The sequence below is a fragment of the Glycine soja genome, chromosome 13 (genome assembly GCF_004193775.1).
Source record: "Glycine soja cultivar W05 chromosome 13, ASM419377v2, whole genome shotgun sequence".
In the NCBI taxonomy this organism is placed as follows: domain Eukaryota; kingdom Viridiplantae; phylum Streptophyta; class Magnoliopsida; order Fabales; family Fabaceae; genus Glycine; species Glycine soja.
This window is the reverse complement of record NC_041014.1, coordinates 11,380,046-11,402,074: the sequence shown is the minus strand read 5'-3', so window position 1 is coordinate 11,402,074 and position 22,029 is coordinate 11,380,046. Positions and strand designations below refer to the sequence as shown.

Below are 22,029 nucleotides of genomic sequence, written 5' to 3'. Positions count from 1 at the left end.
CCGAAATACGATTCCGTTGCTAAATTGTTAAACAACGAAATCACATTAAGCTTCATCCTCTTGCCTCTGCGACCCAAACATCACCAACATGTATGCGCCGTCACCACCATCCTAACATCGTGTCGCGCCACACCGCACCGCCATCACCACTATAGCAACATATATGCGGCCCAAACAACACCTTGCGGCCCAAATAGATCTGCATGTGATACCTTTGTGGCTTCACCTCATCGCCAACGTGCCTTCACTAGAACCAACATGCAAATATGAGTAAACCATTCCTCAAAGACCACACCTAGATCTGCCCTAATCTCGTCTTCAACCACAACAACAACAAAGCCAAATCTATGTTGTTGGACAAGTGGCCTCAATAACTTAAGAGGGGGGAGGGTGAATTAAGTCATACAAATTTCTCACTAACAAATTTTAACCCCCTTTTAAACGATATACGATAGGCTCAGAATGCAGAAGATGAATAAGAAATCAATTTAGTAATGTTCTTTTAAATGCACAAGACAAAGTAATCTATAATAAAATAACTGAGATAAGCGAAGAGAGAAATGCAAACTCAATTTATACTAGTTCAACACTTCCTGTGTCTACGTCCAGTCTTCAAGCAACCCACTTGAGATTTTCCACTATCTCTATAAATCCTTTACAGACTTTGAACACACCTTGGGATGAATAGAAAGATTACAATTGAGTTTATGAGATTAATAGAAAGATTTTTCTCCTTTAGAGTAGATGATACAAATTTAACATCTTAAAAGAATTCTCAATAGATTTGCAAGTGTTTGGCCAATAGTTGTTTAGAGAGCATTTGACAATTAAGTTCTTTTAGAACATCTCTCTCTTTCTTTTTGAAGTCAGACACACATATATATAGGCCCATTGTGCCTTTTCAAAATGGTTTGAGGAGATGTGTTTTTTCAAAAAGCTATTCTAAAATTTTCTCACTGGTAATCGATTACACAATTATATTTTGAAGGGTAATGACTTTTCAAAGTGTTTTCTAAAGTGTCGGTATTGGTAATTTTTGCAACCTACCCTTCAACGAGAGGGTGAGGCGAAAATCCAAAGGTGTGTATTCTAAAAAGGAAAACGCGCAGGATTCACCACCAACGTTTATTCGAGGAAAATAATAGAAAAACCAAAAAAGGGTCTGCGAATTTTAAAAATAAGGGTTTAGGAGTTATTTACGCATGGGGAAGGTATTAACACCCCTCGTGTCTGTCACAAGGGATGATAGCCTTTAATCGAGTATGCGCAACGTGACTTCAGAATTATTTACTTTTCCCTTTTTACATTTTTTTTGGGGGGTCGACAAGGGTGTTGCTCTTGCTCCTACGTATCCTCAGGTGCGATGAGGAGTTCAGATCTACGTAGTTTTTTAAGTCTAAATTTTTGTGTGCTAAATTGATTTTTATGTTTTTGAAAAATTCATTTTAATTGCGAACAAAAATTCGTTTAAGGCGTTGGACTTTGAAACGATGTTTTAAATTTTGAAAAGCGGAGAGAATCGTTAAGGCGTTGGACCTTGAAATGATCATTTAAAATTTGAAAAACGGAGAGAATCATTAAGGTGTTGGACCTTAAAATTATCTCAAGTGATATTTTGATAAAAAGAAGTTAGTTATGAGTTGGTTTTATCTTGGTTTTGTTGATTAACTTTCAATCTCTTTACAGATAACTTGACAACACTAGTGATCGGTTAAGATTGAACTTTACAAAGAAAAATGTGATCGCCGATGATAGATGGAGAATATGGATGTGCACATAATGACAAGGGGGACCCCTAAGGGTACATAGATCACATTCAAATCTTAAAAACAACAAAACTAACCGACGATCGCACGAAGAACACCTAACAAGGAACGATGTAGAGGATGATCATGGTCGTAATTCGGTAGCGCCTTGACCTTATTTCCTCTTCTTTCTTCTTCTTCTTTGTCTCTTCTCTCAATTCCCTCACCTTTTGACCCTTGGAACCCTTCCTCAGCCTCCCTTTTACACCTATTTATAGAAAAAAGGGCACTTAGGACCATGGCAGCTCGCCCAAGCGAGCTGAGACTTACTCCTGAAGTAATTGGCTTGCCCAGGCGAGCTGGTTTCTTCACCCTAAAGCCATTTGGGGGCTCAGGCGAGCCAGAGGCTAGCCTGGGCAAGCTAGGGTCCAGGAAACTCAACAAAAAGACCTTTTTGCCCCTCATCTTTGGTATTTTTCGCATTCTTGATCAAAACACTGAATGATAATCTGTTTCGCACTGTAATTGGCATTCTACACAGTAAGTCAACTAACAAGGATCAAAAGATCAAAAAATGATAGTCCCTGAACAAAATTAGGGTATGATAGTAATCGATTACAAACATCTGGTAATCGATTACAAGATTCAAATTCAAATTTCAAAACCCTTTCTGAAAAGCCCATTTGCAATCTATTTCTGGTAATCGATTTAAGTCATTGTAATCAATTACGAATGCCTTGAGTTGTTGAAAATAATTTGTTTAAGGCCAAAACTGATCAACCAGTGAGATTCTTTTAACAAATAAACTAAGGCCTTATCTTTTTCTTGATCTTGTTTGCTTGACCTTGAATTAATCTTGAAGCAATCTCTCTTTGCTTAACCTTGAATGTTTCTTGAAGCAATCTTATTTAATTATACTTTGGCATCATCAAAACCTGTATTCATACATTTACATTCTCCCCTTTTTTTATGATGACAACCATTATCAAGTAAATTCTTTCTAGCATCATCAAAACCTGCATTATTCACATTCTTCCCCTTTTTGATGATGACAACCATTATCAAGTAAATTCTTTTTGGCATCATCAAAACCTGCATGATTCACATTTTCCCCCTTTTTGATGATGACAACCATCTGTAGGTTAGGAGTAAAAAGAATATCTATTTGTGTCATTCACTCCCCCTTGATTTTGCAATGATTGCTTATATGAAACAATTGAGGATTTCATAGATTTCATATATATATAAAACTGTCTCAAAAAAATAGATAATTCCTCTTACTATCTTATCTTTTATCTATCTCTCCCCCTTTGTCAACATAAAAAACAAATCATGAGCAGATAGAAGAAAAGCATTCCGCAATTTATAATGAATTAATAGAGTAAAGCATGACATACCGTTCAAAGTACCATTTCTTGGCCTAATAGAGTTAGTCTTCATAAAAAATATTATGAGAATCAAATGGTACCAAAAAGCCTTTATCACATAATTGATGAATACTTAATAAACTATGCTTAAGACCATCAACAAGTAAAAAAAATAATTCTATGGAGGTAAAGGGATTCATACCTATTTTTTAACTCCAATAGTTTTACCTTTGTTGTTGTCTCCATAGGTCACATGTTCACTATTTTTGGGAGAAATATGAATAAACTTTTATGCATCTCCCGCCATGTGTTTGGAGCAACCGCTATCAATGTACCAACTTTGCTTCAAGGATTCCATCATTCATATAATCATATTTTGATTTTGGTATCCAAATTTTCTTGGGTCCTTGAATGTTGGTTTTGACTAAAGATCCTTTTAGAACCCATACCATTTTTCCAATGCTACTACCATTCTTTCTACTATAACATGTTGATGCACTATGACCTTTCTTACCACAGTAAAAGCAAGTTAAGAAGGGAGAACTAGTCTTTTGAGTGGAGGCAAAGAAATTTTTATAGATATTTTATTGATTTTCAAGATTATATCCTAATCCAGCCTTATCAAAACACATCTTTGTTTGCCTAATATAATATCTAAATTATTTTTACCAAGAGTAAATTTGGCAAGAACAATTTTTAAATCTACAATTTATTCTTTGAATTTATCACAACATTCACATGAATGAGATGCTTTATTGTTTTCTTGTATTAAGCATTTTGTAGAAGATTGGTTTTTATCTACTGATTTTAAAATTTTAACTTCAAATTTAAGATTTTCTAACTCTACATTTAATTTCAAAATTTCCTTTTCTCAAGTGCTCAAGTTGATTGTATTCATAGCATTTTGGAACTAAGGAAAAATCTTCTCCTTTTTTCTTTGGATTGAAGTTTGATCTCTTTTGATTTCCTTTATTTCTCATAAATTTATTGAATCTCTTCACAAAGAGACTAAAATCATCATCTTCTTCTAAGTTCTTTTCATTTGAGTCTTCTTTGTCATTTTCCTCATGAATAGAAGAAGATGAGGCTTTGAGTGCAATTCCTTTCCTTTTTTTTTGTCATTTTCTTCGTGTTGATAGAGTCTCATAAGTTCCATTTCATGTTCTTGAAGTTTCTCAAAGAGAGTGGCAAGAGACATGTTGGTGAGATCTTTTGATTCTACAATTGCTGTTACTTTTGGTTGTCATTGCCTGCCTAAACATCTCAATACTTTGTTAATAAGATCTTCATTAGGAAATATTTTTCCTAATGATGCAAGATGATTAACTATATATGTAAATCTCTTTTGCATATCTTGTATGGTCTCATTTTGATTCATTCTAAACAGTTCATATTCATGTGTGAGAGTGTTTGTTCTAGATCTCTTATCATCAATTGTGCCTTCATGTGTAACTTGTAATGTATCTCACATTTCTTTTTCATTTTTACAATTTCAAACTCTAAAATACTCATCCATGCCCAATGCAGAAGTAATTATATTCTTGGCTTTTAAATTATATTGAACCCTTCTTCTTTCATCTTCATCTCATTGTTCTCTAGGTTTTTCCCACTACCATTGTAGGAATGAAGGGACAAATTTCAATGGTTTCCCATATATTTAAATCTGCGGCTTCTATAAAGATCTGCATACGGGTTTTCCAATAGTGATAACCCTCACTATTGAAAATAAGAGGCCTATTAATAAAATTTCCCTCAGGAAATGGAAAGTTAGATGAGGCCATAATTATTCTTGAAGTTTTTATATTTTCGACAAGAATCCCGCTTTGATACTACTTGTTGGACAAGTGGCCTCAATAACTTAAGAGAGGGGGTGAATTAAGTCTTACAAATTTCCCACTAAAAATTTTTAACCTTCTTTTAAATGATATATGATAGGTTCAGAATACAGAAGAAGAAACAATCAATTTAATAATGTTCTTTTAAATGTGCAAGAAAAAGTAATCTGTAATAAAATAACTAAGATAAGGGAAGAAAGAAATACAAACTCAATTTATACTGGTTCGGCCACTTCCCGTGCCTACGTCCAGTCCTCAAGCAACCCACTTGAGATTTTTTACTCTCTCTATAAATCATTTATAAACTTTGAACACACCTTGGGAACTGTCACCCTTGTGTTCAATATTCTCACAATCCAAGAGACAACCAGTCTCTTGATTACCACTGAGTTTATGAGATGAATAGAAAGATTTCTCTCCTTTAGAGTAGATGATACAAATTGAAGATCTTAAAAGAATTCTCAATAGATTTGCAAGTGTTTGGCCAATAGTTGTTTAGAGAGCATTTGACAATTATGTTCATTTAGAACATCTCTTTTTCTTTTTGAAGTCAGACACACATATATATAGGCCCATTGTGCCTTTTCAAAATGATTTTAAGAGATGTGTCTTTTCAAAAAGCTTTTCTGAAATTTTCTCACTGGTAATCGATTACATGATTCTGGTAATCGATTACAGAGTTATATTTTGAAGGGTCATGACTTTTCAAAGTGTTTTCTAAAGTGTCATTTTTGGTAATCGATTACGAGCATCTGGTAATCGATTACAAGATTCAAAATTATAATTTCAAAACCCTTTTTGAAAAGCCCTTTTGCAATCTGTCTCTAGTAATCTATTACGATGTTTGGTAATCGATTACCAGTGCCTTGAGTTGTTGAAAATAATTTGTTTGAGGCCAAAACTGATTAACCAATAAGATTCTTTTAACAAATAAACTAAGGTCTTATCTTTTTCTTGATCTTGTTTGCTTAACCTTGAATTAATTTTGAAGCAATCTCTCTTTGCTTAACCTTGAATGTTTCTTGAAGCAATCTTGTTTGATTATACTTTGGCATCATCAAAACCTGTATTCATACATTTACGTTCTCCCCTTTTTTATGATGACAACCATTATCAAGTAATTTTTTTTTGGCATCATCAAAACCTGTATGATTCACATATGCGATGCTAACATCGTCACTATAACAAATGCATGACACCACCAACCAAACCCCATAGTTGACGCGACCCTAATTTAGGTAATTTTGCAAGCGAGGGTTGATGGTCGTGTGTTGGTGTTGTTTGGGTGTGGGTAAGGAAATGGATAAGTACAATTTATTAAGGTGGATAAGAACAATTTGGTAGTGCCAATAGCAAAGTTGGTAGTGGCAATAACAGTCTCCCCCTTTAATTGGATTTAGGTCAATGTCTATATGTGGGTTGTGGATCCAGCTTGCAAACAAACATTAGAGAATTGATTCCTAGATCTCCTTGTTTGTATCATACACCTCCTTCTTCCACTTGAAATTATCATAATACCCTTAATGAAATAGTGCTCCTTCCCCAACCCTAACGTCTCCCTCCCTTAGAAGCCAATCACCTCCCTCCCCCCGATGGCACACCACCTCTCTCCCCCAGCAGTGCACCTCCCCCTTCTTCCTCTTTCATTGCCTTCCTCGTTTGTCTTGTAAGGTAAGCCCCTACTTCCTCTTTCATTCCTTTCTAGTGGGTGTGGGTTTGGTTTCTAGTTTGGATGGGGATAAGGGTGGGTTCCGATTTGGATGGGGGTGGCGGTAGGTTCCAGAACTGGTTTCCGGAACAAGTATTTCTGAATAGCATTCTGGAATGGCTATTTCGGAATAGCATTCCAGAATGCTAACTAAACAAGTTATTTAAATCTTGTTTGAAAATGAATTTGAGTTGTTGAATTATAGTCATGTTAAAACTAATAATCATTACATTATCACAACTGAATTCATATGATTAAAAATGATCAAAGATTAGCATAACTACTTTAGAAAATAACATTGCCTATTCTACTTTATTATTGTTAGTGTAAAAATTAGAAAATATATTTTGTATGATCAACTTGAAAACTTGCTCTACATTTGGTTGAATCATACTGGTATGTGTTGTTTATCTTATTGATATTTGATAACAATGACAAAAACATTTTATGAGTAGTTGGAAAAATTCCATAATTTAATTTTCAGTTGAATTATTCAGAATACTTGGAACTGCCTAAGAGAATTTCTCTCAGTCTATATGAATTTATATTCATATATGATAACATTTTATGAGTTTTTGACATTCAGTAAGTGTGAAATAATACTAATTTTTACAATGCTTTTAAACTATTTGATTGTAGAATCTAATGACTAAAATTTAATGTTCAAATGGCGTGTACAAAAAGAGTTAGCTTTCATGGTGATGATGACAATGACTAACACAATAGACCTATTGATGCAATCCTACCCCACAAGGGCATTAGATAGAAGACTCCAAGTAGATTGGGCCAGAGATGTAAGAGAATGCCCTAGGGTTCTCATGAGTCTTAAGGTAGATTTCGGGCCCATGGGCTAAGTATAAGCCCACTTATCTTTGTACATATTAGATTAAGGTTTCATTATTTTTGGGCCTTGTATTTAGGACTCCATAATGTAGGTAGGGTACCCTAGAAATGTAGGTTTTTTTAGCCTTTGTATTTTAGGGCACCTAGACTAGATTTTCTATTAGGAGTAGTTTTGTAATTTCACATGCATTAAGTGAATATTTGATGTGTGTGTTGGGAAATAAATTTAATTGAATTTGGAGAAGCCCAATCCAATTAAATTTTAGAGGGGGAGGTGAGCATTTGCTTGTTACATTCCATTTCCACATCATATAGTCATACTTTGTGCATGTCCTTTATGCTTTACATGCCACATGACACCTAAGCACACTTAGTGGAAAATCTTGGACTTGATCATGGATTAGTGGGCTGAACCATAACTAAAATTCACTAATCATAATTAGTAAAATTTTGGCTCCAAAATTTGGCTCCAAAAATTCAATTTCAAATCCAAGTGAAATTTGAATAGAAAATTCAAATTTCCCTCCAATTTTGTATGACACTTAGGCTATAAATAGAGGTCATGTGTGTGCATTTTTTTCAACTTTGATCATTTGAGAATTACACTTCAAAGTTCATACCTCTTTTGAGGCACAAAATTTCGTGCTCCTTTTCTCCTTCTCCCTTTACTCATCTTCTCCTACCTTTAAGCTCTTATCCATGGCTTCCTATAGTGGTGCGATTCTTCTTGACTCATCTTCTCCTTGAAGTGGTGTCTCCTCTCAACACTTCTTCTTTTCCATTCCGCTACCATTAAAATTCAAGAAGCAAAAGACTCCATTGATGAAGAAGATCCAAGGCCTACAAGCTCCAATGGAGCTACATCATCTATTAATTATAATGATGATATTATCACTTTCATAGTTGTAAAAAATATGCGACAATCTTCATTTTTAACGGTATCATCCATATCCATGTCAGACATCTTATTGAAGTAATCATCATCCAGACAACTAAAACTAAAACTATAAAATAACAAATTTACTAAAATTGTAAAATAACAGTATAAAATTTAATTATCTGTTTAACAACTTCCGAAAGGACCATTTTGTAACCAAAAAATGCTTTCGGAATAGTATTTTGAAAAGTAGGAAAAGGTGTTCTGGAAAGGCCTTTCTGGAAGCAACAAGTAAATTTTGAAACAGGCTTTCTGAAAAGGTGTTCTCAAAAACCTTTTTTGGGAATGGTCATTCTGGAAGCAAAAAATTTAGGAATGATATTTCTGGAAAGGGTGTTCTAGAAAGTATTATTGGGCTTACAGAAAGCCCACTCTATAAGAAATAAGTGCACTATGGAACAGGCTTTCTAGAATTGTTTTTTGGTTTCCGAAAAGGTGTTATGGACAGGCCTTTCCAAAAGCAAAAAAAAAATCCATAACAAGCTTTCTGAAAAGGATTTGATTCCGAAAGAGGTGTTCTGGAAATCATTTTTCCATATCAGTCATTCCGAAAACAAAAAAAATATTTCGAAAAGCCAGTTTTGGAATCATGTTGTACTTGGTGTTGAGAGTTGGAGGAGGAAAGGAATTTCTGTGCTAGAACTTTTGGCATTGAGAGTTGGAAGAAGACTTCAGTTGGAGAAGACAATTTGGTGAGGAAGAGTTTGAGAAGAAGAGAAGAACTAGAAAGCAGGTGTGGTGTGGGAAAGAGAGAAGAACAAACGAAAGGGTCTGCAGGAGAAAGAAGAGGAAGAAGATAGAAGGGGTATGTTGGGGTTTTCTTTAAAAATGGGAGGTGCAGGATGCGATTAGGGAGGTGTAGAACATAAGTCCCCAAAAATTATTAACTTTTTGTGAGTCAACTTTACACTACATCAAAATATAGATATCATTATATGAACACTTAAGAAATATTTTTTTATGTTTAATATTAAACATTTATAATATAATCTAATAATCAATCCCCAATTGTAGTCTGACCATGGTGACATGATTCATTGGCATCAACCTTTGTTGCTTTGATTGGTAAGAAAAAGGTCTAGAAGGTACATTAAAGTTAAAAATAGGATAACATTGAGAGATAAGTATACAAAAGAAAAGTTTGCATATAAGTTACACCTTATAAAGCATCAATTTGAAACAAAGTGTCTACATGTGGGTTGTGGATCCAACTTGCTAATTTATGAGTCAACTTTATAATATATCAAAATATAGATAAGATTATATTATCACTTGAGAAAGATAGGGGTGTTGCAGGTTTTGTTGGGGGTTGCTTTGGTGCTGGCTTGGTAGGAATTAAAACAACCAGCAACTTTTGCCATAACCCTCTTGCTTAAAAAAAACTTAAGAAAGATATTTTTTATGTTTAATATTAATAACATTATATAATCACTTAAACATTTGTAATATAATATAACAATCAATATTCATCGCCAATTTTAGACCGATCTTAGTGATAGGATTCATTGATATTCAACCTTTGTTACTTTTTTTAATGATCATAGTATTGATACGAAGTAGTAATTCTCGCTGAAAACAGTGATTAATCTTCGTCAGGGACTGTGAGGGCATATATGGTGGGTATTCCTCTCCCAACATGATTTATTCCATACACAAAAGTCAATCAGAATTCAAAACCTAGATCACTTGATTAAGAGATAGAAGTCACTACCACTTATGTCGATTGGTGATTAATTTTGTTGATTTAATTGGTAAGAAAAAGGTTCAAAAGAAACAATAGAGTGAAAATAGGACACCATTGAGAGCTGGGCATGCAAAAGGAAAGTCTATTGATAAGTTACACCATATAAAGAAGTGGTTTGAAACAAAGGGACCAAGTCCAACAACCCCTACCAAAGTCTGACACGCAACAACTTTATTCTTATCCTTAAATATATATACATTTTGATGTATCCTTTACCAAGAACCTAGAATCACTTGCAAGATCCTCAAGTTAATTTCATTATCAAGTCAAGAATCTTTCCAACAAGTTCCCAAAGAAGAAGCTTGTTCTAGCCCAACCTCGGGTTTCAACTGGTGCTTTGGCATAGGCAGCTGGTATCCTCTTCACATTGACCATCACTGTCTGTCCAATTTCCTTGTGTAGTGCTTCGATGATCTTCATGTCCACTGGGTTCCCAGATGCATCTCTCACATAGAACACATTGAGGCCTTTCTCCCCTACAGTTGACACACCTGCCCTACTAACTGTTAAGCCATTCTCTCTTAGAATCCTTGTCACTTCAGATAGCAACCCCACTCTGTCCTTTGCACAAAGCTCAAGACTCACACCCTGTGTCCACCACCATCCACAAAATCAATGCTAACAACATGATGATGATGATGATAACAATTGCATGCATAAATGTCAGATAGGAATAGTGACTTATGAAGCACGAACTCTGACACATACATCAGTCACCAGACATGACACAAACACTTATACATGGTTAATGGCTAAAATATAGGATATGGGGACACCACATATACACACAAACTAAGAGATTCTAATTAAATAAAGTATGAGAAACATGTAACAAAATATTTAAATAATGGTATATTCATCTTTTTAAACCAACTTCTATTTTTTCAAGTTGAATCAGACACCTAATAAAAAGTGTTGAACAAGTGTTTGGATGTGTTGGTGTCGTAGATGTGTCTGACGCAGCGACACTTCAAACAAGAGAAGTGTTCGTGTTTCGTAAATAACAAATAATGGCAATGTCACATAATTGTATGTTGTTCCTGCATATGGCTGATAATGACATACCTTTGTCACATAAACTCAATTTTCATATGATGAAACAAAGCAAAACAAACTTTTCCCTTTATTTTTTTTTTAATTTTTATTTTAGGGTCATACGAAAAATTATTACATAATCTGGGACAACACGTGTCTAGGATCCATGGTCCTTACTAATCTTCATATAATAGAAACATATGACTAAGATATTTAATTAACGAAAAAAATAACAAAACTTAGTTATATGTCACCTAAAGATTAGTTGGGATCATGCATAGTATTCTATATCATGTAATAATTTCTCGAGTAGGAATGTGGATGAGATGATATTACGTGGAGCATATAGGTTCTTAAGCTCTAATGCTCTATTGAAGACAAAAGATCATCATTGTCACCGATTCATTAGGTGGATATGATGGTCACATACAATCATAGTGGACTTAGCCTCATTTATCTGCTGTACCATTCGCAACAATACAAGTAGATGGCTGCAGGTGCAAAATGTATTAATTGGGTTAAACTCAGAAAACTTTCTTATGCAGAGAAAGAAAGAAATGAGCAGAAAAGAATAGCAGTAGATGGTGACTTAGAAGAGGGGTCAACATAAAATTAACTGAATAGTTAAAACAAACATTATTAGAAAACTAACTCATGAAACCAAAGGACTTACTAACTTGAGAACCCGTCTTCATTTTTTGGTATGAGTTAAAGAAGCATACAGAAATGAATTTTAAACGGCACATTACCTCGCTAACTCTTCTTTGTATGGCAGCTTCAATGCATTTGATGGCCCTTTCTTTCTCTCCTTCAGTATCAAGTGTGCATCCGTCCATGTGCCGGATAAAGTACTCCTAACATTGCCACATAACACTTCTTTAGTACACATTTCTCAGTTAGGTCATTCTAATTCTAATTTTCTCAAGAGTAAATAGTCTAGACAGTAACAGTACAAATGATTTTACATTGTTATTTAAGCACAAATTGTCATACATGGTATGCTTGTTGACTTTTATAATAACTACATTGAAAATCATATTCATACCTACCATGATTTCTAATTTGTTTACAGACAGTGCAAAAGTTTTTACAACGAAATTGCATAGAAATTAAACTCTTTTCTCAATTACATGTATGAATTATTCAACTTTGCAGTTTCTCACAAACTATCATTACATTTGCACCATTAAGATTTGGGTTAGCGAATCAATTGAGCAAAGAAAAAAGTTAGATGACAAAGTGTACTTATCTGTGATTGGTTAATCAAAGTACAGAATAAATTATTGTTAATACATGATGTGTACCTGGGATGCATATTGCCCTTCGGAAGAGATTGTAGCATGGAAAACAACATATTCCATGTCAGTGAGAGTGCAAACAATGTCAAACATCAATTTTGCCCGATCTTTGCATTTCACACTAACCACTGAGTAACCTTTTTCCACAATACGTTCTATTCTAATATTTGGCCTAAAACAAGGGGGACAATCAACATCTGTTGTTGTTACTCCAGCACTTTCATAGTCCCTATCAGCAAACAGCATTTGGTGGAGCCTCCGATCCATGTGGGTGATACCCATTGAGAAACTGGTCCTAGCCACTTTCTCATCATCCTCACACCCGCGTAGGATGTGGTTGAGTTGCTCCTCTATAATAGACAGTCTTTTTGAGTCATCCATGGCTTGGTTTGTAGCATCATTGACATAAAGGACACAAGCTATTCTCCTGTTATGAGTCCAAACTTCAGCTGCAATGACATTGAATTGGAGGCTGGCAAGGACTGCTGATATCTCAGACAAAAGACCAGGGCGGTCTCTACCGATGAGCTCAATTACTGTGTGATCACCAATTGAGTGCACTCCAACCCTTTTGCCTTTCCAACTCTTCACCCCTTCTGTGCTCTGGCCTTTTGGTCCTAGAGTCTGTTGTAATGTTAACAAATAGCTCTCAGCATTTGCTGTGTGTTAATCTACTTGTGTCTCTCCAAGGATGCAATTCTGCTATATGTAGTTATGGATATGGAAGGGGAGGTAACTACTAACATGAACCTGGTCAATTGTTTCTCAAGATTTGAGTTATGGACAATATTACTAGGGGATTTCCTAGAGAGTGGGAAAGTTCCTAGGTGAGTGCAGAATTTCTCTCCAAGTTTGAAAGTGCATTGGTGACTCAAAAATGAGATAGGGTACAGATATCTTGATTGAGTATGGCGTGAACCAAGTATTTGGCTTATACAACTATTGATGCTTTTTGAAAGAACAAAATAAGAATTGGTAATCATGTATGGTTCCTTTCCTAAGACATATAAGCTAATTGTATACATAATGCTCCATTTAAGCAACTCTCAAAATATGTTGTGCTATTTTAATCTATTACATCAACAATTTGAATCTTTTTACTTGGTTGTTAGATTGCTATCAAATTATATCTTACTATAAGAATATATCAGATATAGAGGAAAAGATGAGTACCTTTTCAATGAAGTCAATCGTTTTGCTGTCTGTTATCTTCTTTCCTTGCTGATCCGTGACATGAAATACTGTTTATTCCATTGGGTAAACATGTTAAATTCATCTCATTTTTTTTTACAAGACAACGTTTTAGTAAATATGTCCATAAGAACTACATGTGTGCTGTTTTCTGTTCAAGTACTTAGTCTACTAAACAATGAATTTTCCTTCTTTCTGGCTCAAATACACAGACAGCGAGAAATACTTCATGGACATATTCATACAAAGTCAAGAGAAAACAAAATATAGAGCATCTTGATAGCAACCAGTGTTCCCAGTAATTACCAGCTTTTAATTAGGCTAACAACAAGCAATGACAAGACAAATCTTTGTAGTCAATGCGTTACCGATTCAAGTTTCAATCACGAACATACCATCCATAAACCATCCACCATCAGACGATATGTAAGCTTTGGTAATTATGAAGTCAAGGTCTGTCAGGATTTGCACCACTTCCAGCAGAATTCCAGGTTTGTTAATACTATCAAACTGCGTATTATTTTTGGAAATAAAGAAGTAAAAAGAATCCATTAGATATTGCATGAACTTATCTCCATGTTAATGATTTTTTCAACAACTATGGAAAAAAAATGATCTGGTAATGATATCCACTTGGGGTAGCCTAATGTTTTTCATAACTTAACCTTTTAGCAATCGACTTAATGGGGTTTTAACAGAACTTTTATCTGTTCAATAAGTTTTTCAATTCAAATTTTCAACTTTTTCTGTTTAAACAGTCAAAGTAGATCAAAGAAGAAAATACTGCTTCACATGAGTTTCTAATCAAAGGCAATCAAATAAGTGGTACACTTGTGGGTAGAATGAGAATGATCTTCTTGTAAAATGAAATTTGGCTAAAGTTTTTGACTTAGGTCAGAGGATTGAATGGGGGACAACAAAGTCTCATTTGGCACATAAGAATAAGAATAAAGGAAAATTCAATGTAGTTTGAAAAAAAAAATAGGGCAATAGGTGGGTTAATAAAGTAACTTTAAAAATCCACGTGGGCTAGGTAGGTTCCCTAAGATGCTGAGCTGCCAAATCATGGACTCACAAAGAGGCCATGATAAATATCATTATCATAATTAATCATTTTGAGAAATTATACCTTGATCAGTGTACAATCATGGCAACTATCGTTGTCCACAGAGACCCTGCGAAGTGGAAACAGAGTTACCATAAAAGAGTCACTTCTTCCGGGTATTAGAAATTCCCACCACAAACCCAAGTTCATAGGGAGTTTTAACTTGACTCAAGTGAGGATTAAATTGATGACATTTTCCGTATATAACATATGACTAGTTAAGTTAGGAATTACTGAAGCTTTTAATTTTTTGTGGTGCTGTTTTCTTTTTTCTTTTTACTTTAAGATGGTATTAAAGCAAAATTAAGCTACACAGGAAAATCCCAAAGAGGCCTAAATTTCCACAAATGCCAAGAGAATCTACATAATTTGCATACCATTGGGAAAAAAAAGGAAAACCAAAGTTGTAATACAAGGGGAGATAACAGTGAACCTTGGAGGGTTGATTCTGTTGCTGAAGTTCTCATACTCCGGATCAAAATATGGCCAACAAACTTTTGTCATTCAATAAACTTCCCCAGTCAAACCCCTTGCTTCGTTTTCCCTTTAACAAAGTGAAAAAAAGTCTAGTCAGAGGAGGAAACAGAACCGTTACTTTCTTCAGCAGATTCCAATCTGCATTATACAATATAATACTTATATCCACATAGTGCAAAACAGGTCACAAGTAACTAATGAAAACATACAATAAAAGGAATCAATCAAATGAATTGTGCAGTTCCTAAAAAAGACCCCATCTTGAGTGCTATTATATGTTGTGGTGCATAATAGTTCTATGAACTATGTAGTGCATATCCACATATGCCATATATATACCTGTAATTTTCACAATTTTGAAGAAAATCATAGCACAGTCAAAACCATATTATAAAACCATGATGTCATCAGTAGGGAGGGTGATAGAGCACTACTTAATGCAATGCTGTAGGCACACATTCTTCCAAGCATATGTAAAAGAATCCTCGTGCTTCATTTCCTGACCTTTGAACATGACTTTAGGAATAATCACAAGTTAAGCACTGAAGTTCCTTGTCCAATAGATTATGAAATGCAAGAGAGAGAGAGAGAGAAGAATAAAGAAGATGACAAGAGAATCATGGAATCAGTAAAAGGAGACATTTTCGGTGCAAAACCTGGATGGGTACATTGAAGAATCCAGAGGAGTTTATATTAATGCCATAGTGGAAATATAAAATGCTATTACCTTTTACTTTCTTTTGACCACGCAATAAAGCATTTTACTTTACAAATAGAGTAACAAAATCCACAATTATTTGGGTTGGATCACAGAAAGCAACTTGGTTCCTCTGGTTGAGAGTTGTTCATGCAACTTTTTTCTGAGTTCCAATGTCTGCATATTATAGTGATTATTTTCTGAATATTGTGTGGTATATCGATCTCTTTCTTGCTAGAATCACCTTCAAGCCACCATCTTTCATGTAATGCTTGGTTGACAATATATATGGTGAGATCGCTCATACTTTAAATAAATTTTGGTACTTACTTTAATATGCATATTTTTTATTTAATAAGAAAACAGAATATCTATAATTTTACATTGATCTCTAATCATAAAAATTGTTTTAAACTGTGCATGATTATTAAAATTTCTATATATAAATAGATAAGCATATTTTTATGAATAAAGTAATCTTAAACTCCCGTTGTTTTTCCTAAAAAAGAAAAATCCCTTTATTTCATATTATATGACATTTAACGTTTGGTCAAGTATTAAGAAATCTAATTAAAATCTTGAATTTCATAAAAATATCATTATTGTCGTATAAGAAAAAAAATTATCTCAAAATAATTATGAATTTAGTATTTCAATGTAACATTAATTAATTTTTTTTACTTATATCTCTTATAATATTAATGGTGGACAATAAAATTTATAAATAAATTAATAATGATATAATATTAATTTTATAAAATTATTATTCTTATCCATTTATTTATTATTTTTTCTTAATTTGTGTAAAACAACTTAGGACAACTATTACTTTAAGATGGAGAGAGTGACATTCTAATATATCATTTATCTCTAATTAATTATCATATTTTTTATCTGAATTGTCTAGTATTCCAACAACTACTCCCACTAAGGCTATTTAATGAAAAAATATTTGATATTTCATTGATTTTATAAAATGAAAACTAATTATTGATGACAATTTTTTTATAAGGTTTCATAAAAAAAACTAATTATTGATAACAATTTTTTTTTATAAGGTTTCATAAAAAAAAAACTACATGACCACTTTTAATATGATATTCTCTTTTAATAATATTATTTTGTCACTAACTTCTTTTTTATGACTAATTTTCACCTAAAACCCCGCTCGGGCATGTTGGTAAATGAACATGCGACTTTAGTCAACAGTTCCATTCCAGTATTCTTTTTTTTTTTTTTTTTTCTTTTACAATGAGTGTCTCTCAATGATGATAGGACAACCTCCGGGGCATTGAAGGTAAAGAATAGATCCCTCTCAACTAAGTTTACTTCATTCACAATAATTGAGAATTAAATTCTTAATCTATTGTTTAAGAGTCGAGAATCCTTACACGTCAACCTGAGTTGGTAGCAACTAGCTAGCACGCTCATTTTTATGCTACATGATATTGTAATTTCTACGTCCGATCCATGTCGACACTGTTCTAAACACGCCATAAAGCAAATATAAAATTTTACGTGTTTTTTTAATCGGAAAATGATAATTGTTAGTTTTTATAAGTAAAAAATTTTAAACTTATAATATTTTTTCTCTTTCCTTTTCCATTCATCACAGACACCAAATAAACCTTTTATTTACTTAAAATTCCACGTGGTGATGAGACATTCTTAGGCTTTACAAGCCCATGCATATCATACCCAAATGAATGAAAATGAAGCTTCGTCACGAATTTGTACCTCGTAACATAGCAGCAAACACTTGAATGGAATCTTAGAAGTCCGACCAAAATGACTTGAATGTGACATCTGATTCCAACTTTAATAGGAATACTTGTTTTGTTTCCCTTTATATATTTGTGAATTTAACCATCACAGAAGGTACAACCGCGCCAAATTGCGATCACCGTATCATCTACTATATTCCATAATATAGAAAAGATCTTAAGTTACCACCGTTCAATCTGATGATTTAACTAACACCCTTTTCTGTAGGTTTCTGAAAAAATATTCCTTTATAATGATTTTATACTCACACATGGCATATCTACTAATATTTTTATAGTTTTTATGTGAAAGTGAGAGAAATCAATCTGAATTATGTAACCACTTAAATAAGTTGTGTGAGCTTTTTAATTTTTTGCATAACTTATATATATGGATGACAAAAAAATCATATCCATAGATATCAGTGGACCGTGGTTAAATAAATTATTATTTTTTTCTGTCCACTTATTATTAGGGCAGGTGGCAAGGTACTCGCACAAGTACTCACTATTTAAAATTAATTGAATATTCTTAATTATATATAATGTAAATTGTTTTAATTTAATTTATTTTTTAGTATAAATATCTGTATTATTGCATGAATATAGTTATGGTACGGATCTATATCTAGTATATATGGACACAGGCACGAGATTTGAGATTTTTCAAAAGTCTAGCATATCATATGGATACATTAATATAAATTGTTAAAAAAATACATTTTAAAAAAGAATTTATATAAATGATATAAAACACAGAAAAATATAATTTATATAAAAAATGAGATTAAATTTTTCAACATAAAAAATCTCATAATAAAAAGCTATAATATATAAATGTTTAAAAATTAATATTATAACACATAGGCATGACTAAAAATCAGACTTTAATTTAACCGTTTCCATCTCATAATTTTCTTGTCTATTATCCGTGAAAACTATTCTCTCTATATCTGATTTATCAAAAGAAACAGTAGTAACTTTAAGAATATCAATGCCTTCAAATGAATGTTATTAATCTCCACCAATATTTTACATTTTTTTTAGTCCGATTATAATTCTTATTCTTTCTCGATAAGAGATGAAGATTTGTATATATAAAAAATAAATCTTCAGCTCACATATGTACACAAACAATACCCATATATAATATCATATGAATTCAAATTAATTAAGTACTCAACTTTTTTTAAAATGTTTATTGTTCATACGTACCCATGAGTACCCAAACGCGTAGTGAGTACAAATATATATTTGTACAGATACAATATGATTATTGAAGTATGCGTATGACAATGACTTCAAAGATAATTATATGTTTTAGAATTATTTATTCTATCATAAATATTTGTTAGAAAGTTATTTTTAATTTTTTTTTTTTTACTTATGTTTTTAACAATTATAGTTTAAAAAATATCCATGAATACTCAAAGACACATGAATATCCATAAACATTAAATTTTAAAACCGTGCGCTTTACGGATTCGACTAAATTATATAATTTTTATATTTATATTTAGTAATTTTTATAATATATATCATGTTAAAATTGTATAATAAATAGCATTGTATTACTTAATTATTAAAACTATCAAATTATTTTTTAATTATCAAAATTCTATATTAAATAGAATTAATGTAAGCAACTTAATTTTTCATCAAATACAATTCTTAAAAGAATAAATATGATATTATAAAGTAGAAGTTTCAATCAATGAAAAATATTTATTGAAGTCTCCATTATTATATATCTTCGTTACATCTTATTAGGTTAGTGATTATGTATTTGTTTACATAATTACATTGTTGATGATAATTAGGTTAGTTAAATTTGAAATTTGATCAGATTATATCAACGACTAAATATTGTGAAAATTAAGTATCCATCAACTACTCATATTAGCTTTAAATCACAACTTTTAATTGTTATTGTTCACAAAATTTATTTTAATAACTAAATTTAAAATAAATTATATTGATCATTAAACATCAAAACCTATTTATTAATATTTATACCCTTAGTTATTACATATTAGGAATTATATTAAATTTAACTACATATTTTAAAATTATTATTTTATTTTTTAAAATATATATCAAAGTAATTAATTTAAAAAATGTTTATAGGCACCAATATAATTATAATTTTACTATGTAATATCAAAGTTATTAAATTTAATATTTAATTATTGAAATTATATAATAAATAATATGTTACTTAATATAAAAAAATATAAAAATTAATTTTTAATTATCGAAATTGTATGTTTAACAACATTAATGTAGGCAATTTAATTTTTCATTAAATAAAATTGTTAGAGACAAAAAAAAAATCTATTATCGGCTATTATAAAATTGAATCTTTCATCATTGATTAATATTTGTTGAAGTGAAGTTTACTTTATATATATATACTAGATTGTTGTGACTCTTGTCAGGCACGAGTAAATATTATTTTTGGATATTTTGTAAAATATTTGAAATATATATTTGTTTTAAAAAGTTATTTTATTTTAATCATACAGATTATATTTAATTATACAGATTAGATTTAATTATCTCTCATGTAAAATATCTTCCACTCCTGTCATGTATCATCTCTATATATAAATGTTAATACTCTTTAAATGGATACCTATATGGGTACATGACAAATTTTCATTTGGTAGAGTGAGTTACGGAGAATTACTACTGTATCCGCTACAACTCGTTGTCATTCCTACTTATAAGTTTTAATCATGATCGTTTATATTGCAGGATAGTTAATAGTTAATATTTATTCTCACTCCTATGGTCACTTTATATATAAAAAAAAAAGTCTTCTCATTCGATATATTCTTTTTTATATATTGTTGATTCACGTGATACAATATATATATATATATATATATATATATATATATATAATTTTTCACAATTTAAATATTTATAGATACGTAATTCAGTGGTGGTAGTTATTTACTTATGGTTTAAATAGCATCTTACATATTAAAATAGAAGTAGAGTAATAAAATATCAAATTAAATTATATAAAATTTCATTGACTTGATCTAATATAAGGAATGCCATATTAGTAAGAATTTAAAATTAATAAAAAAATTCAAAAGAAACTATACTTATTTTAAAATATATTTTTTCTACAAAATAAAAATAAACATATATAAATAATTCGTTAAATATATTTTTATCTCATTATAGTTTTTATATTTTAAAAAATAAAAGTTAGCGATTGTATTATTGTTTAGAACTCAATTACTTTTTCTCTTCCTTTTTCAATCAAGTTAACCTAATAAGTCCCTTGAAGATTAAATTGATGTTTGCTCATCCTTTAATAATGAGTTAGAAATATTTTTTTATTGACAAATGTTAATTAATTTTTTATTGGTAAAGTAGATTCAAATTCATAACCTTTCCTTCCTTCCTTATTCCTTCATTAGGCCAAACTTATAACCCTTGAGTTTGAAGCCTATATCAAACTAAATATAAGATGTTGAAGGGATTATAAGGTTGAAATTAGAGAGAAAGTTGGCTGCATAAACATTTAACACTTGTTTTACAGTAATAATATTTAGACACTCTTAATTTACAAGTATCTCACCAATATCTTTCAGTTCTCTTTATCTTTCTCTTCCTATTACATCATATCATCAATATTATGAATTACTTATTTCTCCTCTCTTCCTAATCTCTCTCAAGGTATCTACACCCTTTGGGTGTTCAAGCATCATTTTCCCCTTTTTTAACCCGGACTGGCTAATGAGTTTTAAGGGTTTAAGTCATGTATTCCTTCAACTTCAAGAGACAACAAATAGAACTCCTATATTATATTTTATTTGAATTGATTTGCAAGATAATAACTATGGTGATAAGATAATTGGCGTGAGAGAACCCAACCAGCTTAATTCAACATTCAACAATCACAAATTCACAAACAAGTTGCAGAGAAAAAGTACATACCTCTTATCCCGAAGAACAAAGTTCCTGCAAAGACTCCAACTCCAACGACACAAACTTAAATGACGACTCTCAATTTCTCCACATCCTCCTCCACAGCGCAACGCAGAGTGATACCGATTCTGAGATATCTATCTATAGAAATTAGAAAGAGAAAAATGAGAGAAAAAAAAGACAACAACAGTGCACTTTTGGAGAAACCTTCGTGTTTCTGTTCTGCTGGTGATTTTGGAACAACAAATAATGGTATCAGCAAAGCAAAAGCGTTGGCGACTTGGCGTAGCCAAGAGCAGGGGAACGCCTTATATAGTCTTTGTAATTTTTTTTATA

At 31.9% G+C, this 22,029-nt stretch overlaps 1 protein-coding gene across 7 annotated transcripts; it reads right to left on the bottom strand.

Annotated features, from left to right (window-relative positions):
* Nucleotides 1–10,241: 10,241 nt before the first annotated feature.
* On the bottom strand, nt 10,242–21,992 carry LOC114380962 (ACT domain-containing protein ACR3-like). 7 transcript variants are annotated; one of them, XM_028340108.1, is made up of 9 exons: nt 21,901–21,992; nt 21,703–21,830; nt 15,242–15,352; nt 14,833–14,878; nt 14,099–14,213; nt 13,686–13,753; nt 12,519–13,136; nt 11,964–12,068; nt 10,242–10,767 (listed from the first exon to the last, which is right to left on the bottom strand). In XM_028340108.1, exons 3-9 carry the CDS (start codon nt 15,310–15,312, stop codon nt 10,441–10,443), a joined length of 1,350 nt encoding a protein of 449 aa, XP_028195909.1. In that variant the 5' UTR covers nt 15,313–15,352; nt 21,703–21,830; nt 21,901–21,992; the 3' UTR covers nt 10,242–10,440. The 7 variants fall into 7 exon arrangements, with proteins under 7 accessions (XP_028195909.1, XP_028195910.1, XP_028195911.1 ...); XM_028340109.1 differs by having other exon boundaries at nt 21,703–21,821; nt 21,901–21,978; XM_028340110.1 differs by lacking the exons at nt 21,703–21,830; nt 21,901–21,992 and adding an exon at nt 15,625–15,964.
* Nucleotides 21,993–22,029: the final 37 nt, after the last annotated feature.